Below are 11,575 nucleotides of genomic sequence, written 5' to 3'. Positions count from 1 at the left end.
CGCCTCCACCGAGCCCAGCCCCGGGCAGCGCCTCTGCCGTGCTTGCCCGCACACGGCAGCTTGATTGAATTTCCTCCTGTGCGTGCGGCTGATGGGGCGGCAGCTGCCGGCCGGGACTGCCCAGGGCACGGTCACCACCATCCGCGCAGCCAGATGCCACGTTCCTGCTCTGGGGGGGGTGGCGCCTTCAGAGCGGGTGGAAGGCCCTGACGACCTTCGACCCCGCAATTCTGCTTCCGCTGATGTCCTGATGAAGCCCCGGTCAGGCCATGGGATCCACGGGTTCTGTGCCATCACCCGGCCGCTCCACCTCCCACAGTGGGCGCCAAGAGCTGGCTCTTGCGAGCCAGGAGGGCACTCAGGAAGTGGCGTGGCCTGGCAGCTGTCTCTGGCGTGGGGGCACCCGCACCCCACTTCTGCATGAATCCGAGAGACCTGAGGGCGCTGACTGTGACACACCCCACAGCCGGGCCCAGCGAGCAGCCGTGGGGCCGTGCACTCCAAAAAGGAATGGGTGTTGTGTGTAGTGTGTGAGAGTATGTGCGTGAGAGTATGTTTGTGCATGTGTTTGTGTGCATGTGTGTGTACGAGTGTGTGTGAGTGTGTGTGGTGGAGGCAACACTTGGCCTTTCGCTGTGCCTTTCTTCCTTCTGCCCCGCCGGCCCTGCTGACAGTGTCCCTCGGGCACGGCCTCTCTCCCTGGCTGAGACCCGATGCGCTGTCCCCAGGAGCAGAGCCTGTGCTGGCCGCTGGGGCCATCCGCATGGGGCGGTCAGTGGCAATCAGGTTCTGGTTCCTCCAGAGGGAGGATGATGGAGGAGCAAGATGGGGGCGTGGGTGGTAGATGGAGCAGGGAGGCAGTCACGTACCCACAGCAGTCAGCTGAGGACAAGCAGGGAGGACTTCTTGGAGGTGGCAGCACAGATCTAAGTGTGGTAGTGCACCCCAATCCAGTACCCGCCCTCACAGTGCCCCCCTATCCGCTACCCCCCCATGGTGACCCCAATCCAGTACCGCCCCCGCGGTGTCCTTCAATCCACCTGCCCCGATCACCCTGGGGGCCAGAGGCAGTGGGCAAGCCTGTGGACACCACCCACACAGACACCCCTGGGAAACTGCCCTGTGTTGTGGGCTCGGCATGGGCCCACCCCTCCGGCAGGCCCCGCTCCTCACGGCCACACCTGCCTGTCCAGCAGGCCAGGACCAGGGCAGCAGCCAGGCCACGGCTGGCAAGTTCTGGGAGTCACTGGGGGCTCGAGGCCAGTGGCCAGTCGGCTTCAATTGTCCCTGACGGGACCCATGTGTCATTAGGCCCATTAGGAGGCAGGAAGGCAAAGGCTTGCCTGGGGGCACGGGCTGCTGGGAGGGTCAGCAGGACAATCGAATTCGCCACCAGACAAATGTGATTAGGGAGGTCTCACCCCCCCCCACCCAGAGGACATAAAGGGCCTGGTGGGGCGCCCGTGCCCAGCCATGCAGGTCCCCAGCCCCAGCGCGCGGGAGGCTGCCTCCATGTACGGCACCGCCGTGGCCATCTTCCTGGTCATCCTGGTGGCTGCGCTGCAGGGCTCGGTGCCCCCCGAGGACCCCTTCCCCTACCATGTCCCCCTGGACCCCGAGGGGGTGCTGGAGCTCTCCTGGAACGTCAACTACGCGCAGGAGACGGTGCAGTTCCGGTTGCTGGTGCGCAGCCTGCGTGCGGGGCTCCTGTTCGGCATGTCAGAGCGTGGCGAGCTGGAGAATGCCGACGTGGTGGCACTCTGGACCGACGGTGACAGTGCGTACTTCGGGGTGAGTCTCTTCGTGCCTGGCCCTGCGTACCCCGAGCCCGGCAGAGGCAGTTTCGCTGCGGGTCCTGAGCAACAGGAGTCCTCAGGCCACGGGGGCTGCAGACACGCCCAGCTGCCAGCAGGACCTGTGAACCATGTTGGCAGACATCCCTGACTTCCAGTGGCATTCTTTCCTGCCGTAAAGGGGACGTCTCCCTTCCAGTGGGAGCGACCTTGGGGGTCTGCTGGGTGGAGGCGTGCCTGCCTCCCCCACGCCCCCCCCCCCGACATCTCATGGCTGTCCGTGCCAGCTGCGGAGATGCAGAGAGGACTGTGGGCCGTGTCTGGGGGCTACAGGCAGGAGGCCCTGAGCGGTGCTCTGGGGCTCTGCCCTCCCTGCAGACAGGAGAGAGGACCTGGAGTGTGATCGCGGGAGCTGCAGAGCCTATTTCTGTCCTCCCCCACATCTCACAGCCAGACTGGGCCATCTGCCTAGGCCCCCTAGGTGGGACGGGGGGTGGGGTGAGTGCCCAGTGGGGCCCTGCTCTGCCAGGTGGCTACAGCCCCCACCGTCCAAAAACCCTCAGGAGCTCAGGGGGCCACAACAAGAAAAACCTGGGGCTGCAGGCCCAATTCTGAGAATTCAAGACTATAGACACCCCCAGGGGAACGGCTGAGTCTGGGTGTGTGTGTATGTGCACAGGCACAGGCAAGTGTGCACACAGACACATGCATGCACACGTGCACATGTATGCATACAGGTACATGCACATACACACATGCACACACAGGCACATACATGCATACACGTGCACATGCAGGCACACACATACACACAATGACACATGCACACGCACATATATGCACACACAGGCACATGCACACACATATGCACATGGTCACATACATGCACACATGTACATAGGCACATGCACGCACAGGCACATTCATGTACACAGGCAATGCACACACATGAGCACGCAGGCACATGCATGCACACAGGACATACACACAGGCACGTGTGCACATGCACACAGGCACATGCACGCATACATGTGCACACAGAGAACATACACGCACATGCATGCACACAGGCCATCGCGAGGAATAGCATGCAGCTGCCCTAGCCAGGCTGCAGGCTGGGGGCCCCCGAGCGCGTCCAACAGGTTTCCGCGCAGACAGCGTGGGGCTTGCTTCGCTGTCTGCTGCCAAACATTCCACACACAGATTCTGGAGCCTGAGTGCCCCGTGTTCTGCCCGGGAAGGCCACGCCCGCGGGGTGAGCGCTGGCTCCTGTGTCTTTCCTGAGGCGGGCCGCTGCTCCTGACCAGGGCCTCCTCCTCCTGAGGTGGACAGGGGCCAGTGGAGGCAGTGCAGACCACCCCTGAAGGGCCCGAGGAAAATGCAGCCTGTCTCTCCCCAGCCTTGGTTGGGGCTGGGGGCAGTGTGGAGGGGCTCTGGGTGCCTCGCTCAGGGAGTTGCACTGCCCCCCGAGGGGGCGTGCCCCTGCTGCCCCAAGTCCCGCCTTCCCAGGGGCGTGCCCCTGTTACTCCAAGCCCCGCCTTCCCAGGGGCGTGCCCCTGTTACTCCAAGCCCCGCCTTCCAAGGGGGCCTGCCCCTGTTGCTCCAAGCCCCGCCTTCCCAAGGGGGCGTGCCCCTGTTGCTCCAAGCCCCGCCTTCCAAGGGGGCGTGCCCCTGTTGCTCCAAGCCCCGCCTTCCCAAGGGGGCGTGCCCCTGTTGCTCTAAGCCCCGCCTTCCCAAGGGGGCGTGCCCCTGCTGCTCCAAGCCCGCCTTCGCAGGATGCCTGGACTGACGCCGCTGGCCGCATCCATCTAGACCCCCAGCAGGACTACCAGCTGCTGCAGGCACAGAGCACCCCCGAGGGTCTGGCCCTGCTGTTCAAGAGGCCCTTCAGCACCTGTGACCCCAAGGATTACTTCATTGAGGTGGGTGGGGGCCAGGCCCGGGCCCTGGCTTCTGGCCAGTATGAAGATGGGGAGCTCCGGGAAGGGGGATGTGGGTGGTGTGGGAGAGGCCAGCACTGGGGTCACGGGGACAGCAGGGGAGGGGTGCAGTGGAGGGAGGGCCAGCTCTGGAGCCATAGGGAGGCAGTGGGAGTGATGCCCGCTCTGAGGTCACAGGGGGCAGAGGGGGAAGGGCCCTCTCTGGGGTCATGGAGGGCATGGGGAGGAATGCAGCAGGGGAACCGCCAGTTTTGAGGTCACTGGGGGAGGGCTTTGGAGGGGGCAGCAGAGGAGGGCCAGTCCTGGGTCAAGGGGTGCGGGCGGCCCCGCCAGACCACTCTCCGGCCTGCGGAGGTGGCCCTAGGATCCGTAGGTGCTGGGAAGGACCGACCGAATGAACACGAGACACAAGAGACAGAATGCAGCTCAGAAACAGAGAGAAAAAGGGACAGGACTTTATTGGGGGCAATCAGGATATATATCCATTAGTGAGGCAGCTACACTAAAGGTCGTGCCCATATATGGTTAGGAAGGTTTGTTTTCACCTATCATGCATTACAAGGTTTATGTGTATCTGGTACCAGACACGAGGTGATTACACAAAGGGCCATGTCCATATGATTTACCAGACATGAGGTAGATACACAAAGAGCCATGTCCATATGATTTATAAAATTTACATGCATCACGTACCAGACACGAGATAGTTACTTCTTGTTATTACTGACAGCCATGACAGATGTTCTCTCAGGATAACCATACATCAAGATAACCATACATAGCACTGGTTTTGCCTGTTGCGGGGTCACGTAGGTCAAGATGACCATACATAGCACAGGCTGTGCCTGCCGTGGGGTCGTAGGTCAGGATGACCATACAGGCACTTAGGCCTTGGTCAGTTAAAGGGCCAGCTTCCCACAAAGGGGTCAGTGGGGAGAGGGGGCACGTGAGGCAGGGGCGGCTCAGGGTCACGGGTTTCCCTGGGGGGACTGGGGCCCCAAACCCTGGGTCCATTCACCGTCTGGCTGCGGAGCATCAACGAGTCTCTGGCCTTTGAACTCGCTGCTAGCACGGTAGGCCCCCCAGAGTGAGCACTGTGGGGCTGGGCCTCTGCAAGCACTGTCCGCTGTGAGCTGTGAGCATGTGGGCTGAGCCTGTGTGAGCACTGTCGGCTGGGCCCACACGAGCACTGTTAGCTGGGCCCACATGAGCACTGTCGGCTGGGCCCACAGGACGGCACGGTGCACCTGGTGTTCGCCACCCTGGAGCAGCCCGTGCACTCACTGGAGGCCATCAACACGTCGGGGCTGCACGCGGGGCTGCAGAGGGTGCAGCTGCTGAAGCCCGACCTGCCGGTGCCCACCTTGCCGCCCGACACCCACAGCCTGGACGTGCGTGCGCCCAACGTGCTCATCCCGGCCCAGGAGACCACCTACTGGTGCTACATCACGGAGCTGCCGGCTGCCTTCCCCCGGCACCACATCGTCATGGTGTGTGGGCGGCTCAGCTCTGTCCCCCACCTGCACCCTGAGCCAGCTTTAGAGGAGCCGCCCCTCAGATCCGAGAGCTGGGCTGAGACCTGGCTCCCGACCCCCCTCGGCCTGCCCTCAGGGGGCCTCTGCATCCCCCTCTGGCCTGAACCGAAGGCAGCAGAATTCTGCCCCTCCATATCTGGGCTGTCTGCCCACCCGACTGTCCATGTCTGTCCGTCTGCCTGGCCTCCTCCCTACTTCATATAGGCAGCGCTACTCAGCACCCGGAGACTCCCGGCAGTGACCAGTGCCCACTACCTGTGCCCAGTGGGAGGGACCAACCATGCCAGGAGCCCTTCGTGGTCTGGCAGGCCCCGCCCGCACCGCAGAGCCCCCGGCCTGCAAGCTCGCTGCTGGGGCCTTTAGGGCAATAGGGCCCCCGGGGTGGGAGAGGGGATGGGCAACAGCGCCCGCTCAGGGTGCCCTGCCCTGCAGTACGAGCCCATCGTCACCGAGGGGAACGAGGCCCTGGTGCACCACATGGAGGTCTTCCAGTGTGCCCCCCAGTTCGAGAGTGTCCCGAGCTTCAACGGACCCTGTGACTCCAAGATGAAGCCTGAGTCGCTCAACTACTGCCGCCACGTGCTGGCGGCCTGGGCCCTGGGCGCCAAGGTGCGTGCTGGGGGCGGGGCTGTGAGTGGGCGCGGTGAGTCTGGGTGGGCGGGGCGGGTGGGGCTGTGGGTGCCCTGTGGGATATGGGTGGGCGGGGTGCGGCTGTCTGTCCTGTAAGCACCCTAGCCCCCTCCTCCTAGGTGCTGGCAACGGGGTTAGTTTTCCCTGGAATGGGGACCTTTGTGCCCACGTGTCTGGGCTGCTGGCGTGGTTGTGGCCCCCACAGTTGTACTCACAGTGCAGAGGTGGCTGGTGTCTGAGCAGGACCCCCCCTTGGGAGTCAGCAGCAGCTGCCCCTCTGCAGAGGTGCCTAACATAGCAGCCGCTCGGCCACCCGCAGCTCCGGCCCTACGTCGGCGGGCTTGCCACCCTTCCACCATCTCCCCTGGGCACCCGAACCCTGATGCCCGCCCTTCCTGCAGGCCTTCTACTACCCCCAAGAAGCTGGCGTGGCCTTCGGGGGCAAAGGTGCCTCCAGGTTCCTTCGACTGGAGGTCCACTACCACAACCCGCTGAAGATCACAGGTAGGCCGTGGTCAGGGCAGGGGTCACTGTGACTTTAGTGCTGTGGCCCTTGGGTCCTGCGACCCTCTCTGCCCTTCCCTGGCACAGTGGGCCGGTGGGCTCAGCCTCCTTAACCCCTCCCAGGCCCAGCAGGTGGGGGGACTCAAGGGTCACTGGGCAGGGGGGTCGCCAGCCTTGGCTGCCCTGGCCTGTGTGTGGTGGGCCCCATGGCTCCCCGCCCCTCGCTGGGCACCTCCATCCAGGCAGAAGGTTCTTGCAGGTCCCGCTGCACCCCACACGTACCCCCAAAGCGTAGACTCAGGCCTGTGCACAGGCCAGCCGCTACCCCCCCCCCACATGCATCACCAGTCCCTGCTGGGAGCCCCTGCGCTGCCCCTGCAACACCACGGCCCAAGGCTGTCAGTGCGTGTGTGAGTGTGTTCCCGTGAGGGGCTGCGTGTGCTGGCAGACACAGAACACGCTCTGCTCTGGGTGTCTCTGGTGGAGCCTCCGGGTGCCAGGGCACGACATGCCTATACACACACACACACACACATCCTTCTGTGTGCATACATGGGTACATGCCTACACACACCCACACACATGTCCTCCTATGTTCACATATGGGTACATGTCTACATGCAGACACCGGCAGGCACATACATCCTATATGCACACGGGTACATGTCAGCACACACCCACACACACGCGTCCTCCTGTGTGTACACACAGGCACATGCCTACACACAGATACAGGCACATACATCCTGTCTGCACATGTGGGTACCTCTCTGCATACTTACATCCATGCTCACTTGTGAGCGCACACCTACATGTTCCCCTGTGCACACTCAGGGTCACATCTGCACACAAATGTGTTCCCACGTGTACCCATGGACATGCACGTCCGCAGTGGGGACATGTTGAGCTCTGCACGCGGCACATATGCAGCTGTGCAAGAACAGGCAGACGGGGGATGGGTGAGGCTGGGGGGGCGCCGGGAGGGGCCGCCACGCCAGCAGATTGTGCTGGAGGAAGCTGCCCGTCGTGCTCCTGGCGAGGGGACAGCAGCCGGGCAGCTGCAGGCACTGGCTGGGTGCAGCGTCCAGGCTGGGAGGGGCGCAGGGCCAAGACAGCTGCTGACCCCCAAGTGCGTGGAGAGCCAGGGCAGCTGTGGACGGTCCGTGGAGCCAGGCCTGGAAGGGCCCCTGTGGCCCCAGCATCCACCCCCCAGATGGCCACATGGCTCTCCCCCTTTCCTGAGACACGTTCCACGCGTGGAGGTGAGGAACAGAAATAGCCTCGAGGTGGAACACAGGCCCCAGGCAGGTTCCCGGCGCCCTGAGTGGGCACCCACACCCTAGCTGCACCTCCCCTGCCCGCAGCTGTTCTGTGGCGCCCTCCTGCCGTGCGCCCAGCTGGCCGGGGGCCGGCTCAGTCCCTGTCCTGCGGGTTAGGGACGGTGTGTGTGTGGGGGGGGGCAGAGGGCCACGGGGCTGCTTGTCTGCAGACCGACAGCAGATGTGCTTTGGGGCCCGGAGCAGCAGGGGAGGCTTTTCTGAGTGTGCCTGTATTTATGGATCCTTCCCCAAACGCAAGGTTGCCCCGGCACTGCAAATCAGAGACACGAAGCTTTCTATAAATATCAAAATCCACATTGCTTCATTATTTCATCCCCATCTGAGTTTTAACCAATCACAGCTCCGATTTTATTATTATCCCCTGATGCCGCCGGCACAGATGCACGGCCGCTGTGTTTGGATGTACGGGGGGAGCACGGGGAGGGGAGCACAATCAGGGGGGTGTGGAGAGACAGAGCTGAGGACCCGTTCCTGCTGTAGCTTGGTGAAATGAGCCAGTGGTCACGGCCCCGGCCTTCTCTGGGGCAGTGTGACGCTGCCCAGCTGTGCTGTGGGCTCAGATCTGGGCCTGTTTCCTGACTGAGGTCTCGGGCTCCTTGCCCACCCCAGGGTCAGCCCCCACCCCACCCCGGGGCCACTCCTGGTCCTGTCCCAGTGCCCGGGGCCTCCATGGACCAGTTCCAGGCGGGGGTCGAGCAGGGCTGGGGTCCTGTGGCTGCATGAGGCTGGGACGCAGGGGACAGAGCCCTCGATACCCCTGTGGGGGTGGCCCAGAGAGTCGCAGGGACCCAGGGAGCCTCAGTGGAGGTCCCCGGGCAGACCACAGCTGGGCATGGTCACACGGGCCAGATGCAGCTCTGACCCTGCCGTGGCCCTCGCCATCACCTGCCCTGCCGCCAGGTCCTGCGCCCTGGCCACTGTGCGCACTCGCGGCTGCTGTGTGTGTGTGCTCACGGCTCACAGCCACTGTGTGTGTGCTCACGGCCGCTGTGTGCGCTCATGGCTCTCCACCCCAGGCCGGCTGGACACCTCGGGGATCCGCCTGCACTACACGGCCACGCTGCGGCCCTTCGACGCGGGCATCATGGAGCTGGGCCTGGTCTACACGCCCGTGATGGCCATCCCACCGCGTGAGCACGCCTTTGTCCTCACTGGCCACTGCCCGGACACGTGCACGCAGGTGGTGAGTGTGCCCGGCCCCTCCGCCGCGGCTGCGACACGGCCCAAGCCGCGGTGTTGGTGCCCGGTGCTGCTGGCCAGCTCCCGCCGCCTGGGCTTGGGTCCCAACTGAGCAGAGGCGCCCGCCCGGCTGGGTCTCTCTGTGGGCACTGGGATGGCCACCAGGACTGAGCAGCGTGACCCCCGCTCCAGGCCTCTGGCTGCGGGGGGATGGGCCGAGCACTGAGTCGGGCGAGCCCGTCTCTGTGGGTCCTCTGGGGGTCCCTGGGGCCTGGCTGCTTCGGTAACCACTGGAGGGTGTGGTGAGACCATTGGCGCCCACCAGATGGACGGACAGATGGACAGAGGGATGGAGGTGAACCAGGACCCTGCACCATGGCCGCCCTCCTGGTTTCGCCAAAGGGGCTCCGGTCCAGGCAGGACAGCCTGGGGACAGTCGGGGTCCCCGCCCGGCCCCCGGGGCGCTGACTCCAGCCCCCGCAGGCCCTGCCCCCCGCGGGGATCCGCATCTTCGCCTCTCAGCTACACACGCACCTGTCGGGGCGGAAGGTGGAGACGATGCTGCTGCGGGACGGCCGCGAGCTGGAGCTGGTCAACAGGGACCCCCACTACAGCCCCCACTTCCAGGTAGGGCTGAGCACCCCGAGACCGCGCTTGCTGCGCCCAGACGGGCGGGCCGCCTCTGAACGCCGCTCTGCCCGCAGGAGATCCGCATGCTCAAGGAGCTGGTGACCGTGCGCCCGGTGAGCGGGGACAGGCCTCGGGACCCCGCCCCGGCCACCCTCGTGCCACCCCTGAGCCGGGCCGAGGGTGCGGGCAGATCGTTGGGAGGGGCAGGGCCTGGCTGAGGCCACCGACGCTGACTGGGAGGCTCCGGCCCTGCTGCCTCGCTCTCCAGGGGGACGTGCTGGTCACCTCCTGCACTTACAACACGGAGGACAGGGAGGAGGTCACTGTGGTGAGTCCTGCTGCCCCCTCCCCATGCCCCCCAGGGGCAGGTGCTCGATGGTCGGTTTTCCTTTCTTATTTTATTTAGGGGAGCCGGTTCCAAGGGGTGGGGGTGTCGGGTCAGATTCAGGGCTGGCACGTGCCCTGCCGCAGGCCCCCCAGGGACCCTGGTGGGGTCGCGGGCAGTGCAGGGACAGCGGCCAGTGCGCTCGGGCCCATTTGTCCCCGCAGGGCGGCTTCGGGATCCTGCAGGAGATGTGCGTGAACTACGTGCACTACTACCCGCGCACGCAGCTGGAGCTGTGCAAGAGCACCCTGCAGCCCGGCCTCCTGCAGGCCTACTTCCAGATGGTCAGCAGGTGACCGCCCCCCCCGCGGGCAGCTGGGCCGATGTGGGCGTCCAGGCCGAGTGGGGGCAGGCGGGGCACCGGCTGTGCCCAGTGTGGAGTCGGCACAGGATGGGGCCTGGAGCCTCCCCGGCCCGTAGGGGACGAGGCCTTTCGTGGGGGCAGGGCCAGGCGGCACCCAGGGGTCTCCTGCCCCAGGCTTGGCGGGGAGGGGGTGAGGGTGGCACCCCACGGCGTCTCTGCCCCAGGCTCGGCGGGGAGGGCGAGTGCAGCTGCCCGCAGGCCTCGGTGCCCGAGCAGTTCGCCTCCGTGCCCTGGAGCCCCTTCACCCGGGACCTGCTCCGCGCCCTCTACGCCTCCGCCCCCGTGGCCGTCAGCTGCAACAAGTCCTCAGCCGTGAGCTTCCCGGTGGGTGAGGGCAGGGTAGATGGGGGCCCGGGGGCAGGGGGAGACAGGACCCTCAGAGGGGGTGGGACGGGGGCCCTGGGGGGGATATGGGGGGGGCTGGCCATGCCCTGAGGCGAGCCTCCCCCCACCAGGTTGCCCCTCCCCACTGGGTCCAGCACAGAGAGGCCCGGGCCGGCGCTGCCCACGGGGTGGGGTGGGCTCAGGGGTTCAGCTGAGGGTCCCCCAGTGGCCAGCCAGTGGGTGAGCGGCGGAGTCTGGCGAGCCTGGCTGGGGAGGGGGTGCCCGCACACACCCCCAGCCTCAGTTTAGCCCTGGTGCTTCCGCGCAGGGAGAGTGGGACCTGCAGCCCCCGCCCCAGGTTGTGTCCCGCCTGGAGAGGCCGCGGCCCCGGTGCCCCCCGCCACACACGGGCGGCGGTCCCGCCACCCCCACCCGGATGGACCTGCCCCGCAGCAGCGGATGAACAGCCCCGGGGCCCATCCTGCGCCCCCAGCCCCGGAGTGCAGACTGCCCAGTCTCCTCTCGGAAGCTTCCCCGAGGCCCCCGAGAGCCGGACCCCAGGATGGCCCCCACGGCCTCCGCCCGGCCCCTGTGCTCCCCGCGGTGCCCTGCTTAAACGTTTCCTGCTGGTGGCTCGTCTGACTCCTGCTTTCTTGACTCTGCACTGGGCGCCCCCGGGGGTCCTGGGGGAGCTTCACGGGAAATGTGGGGGGCCGAGTCCCCAGGAGGCGCAGACTGCAGCCGGCAGCTGGGGACCCCCGCCCGCCTCTCAGGGTCACACCCTGGTCATCATTCTCCGCCCCACCTCAGTTTCCTCATGTGTGAAATGGGCCCCAGGCTGCCCGGCCCTGTCACACCCCAAAGCACAAGCCCGGGCCAGGGTCTGCATCTCCCCACAGCCCCTACCCCACGCCGCCACTCTTCCCCCCCACGGGCAGCTCCCTCAGCGTC

General features: G+C 65.6%; 1 protein-coding gene across 1 annotated transcript; it reads left to right on the top strand.

The window, feature by feature from the left end:
* Nucleotides 1–1,473: 1,473 nt before the first annotated feature.
* Nucleotides 1,474–11,087, top strand: DBH (dopamine beta-hydroxylase). Its single transcript, XM_056132671.1, has 12 exons — nucleotides 1,474–1,791; nucleotides 3,569–3,715; nucleotides 4,966–5,223; nucleotides 5,701–5,877; nucleotides 6,300–6,402; nucleotides 8,759–8,925; nucleotides 9,405–9,548; nucleotides 9,626–9,664; nucleotides 9,820–9,879; nucleotides 10,101–10,228; nucleotides 10,465–10,624; nucleotides 10,953–11,087. The coding sequence occupies exons 1-12, from the start codon at nucleotides 1,474–1,476 to the stop codon at nucleotides 11,085–11,087; spliced, it is 1,836 nt and encodes a 611-aa protein (XP_055988646.1).
* The last annotated feature ends 488 nt before the right edge of the window (nucleotides 11,088–11,575 follow it).

Source organism: Sorex fumeus, unplaced genomic scaffold, assembly GCF_029834395.1.
Source record: "Sorex fumeus unplaced genomic scaffold, SorFum_2.1 ptg000095l, whole genome shotgun sequence".
NCBI classification, from domain to species: domain Eukaryota; kingdom Metazoa; phylum Chordata; class Mammalia; order Eulipotyphla; family Soricidae; genus Sorex; species Sorex fumeus.
Note: the sequence above shows the minus strand (reverse complement) of the source record. Positions and strands in the feature narration are given on the sequence as shown.

What these genes read in the sequence shown, in the direction of transcription:
- DBH (XM_056132671.1), top strand. Translation starts at nt 1,474, where the DNA reads ATGCAGGTCCCCAGCCCCAGCGCGCGGGAGGCTGCCTCCATGTACGGC. An exon ending in AGCTGGTGACCGTGCGCCCG is followed by an intron (nt 9,665 to 9,819) that starts GTGAGCGGGGAC and finishes CTCGCTCTCCAG; the next exon opens with GGGGACGTGCTGGTCACCTC. An exon ending in TACTTCCAGATGGTCAGCAG is followed by an intron (nt 10,229 to 10,464) that starts GTGACCGCCCCC and finishes TCTCTGCCCCAG; the next exon opens with GCTCGGCGGGGAGGGCGAGT.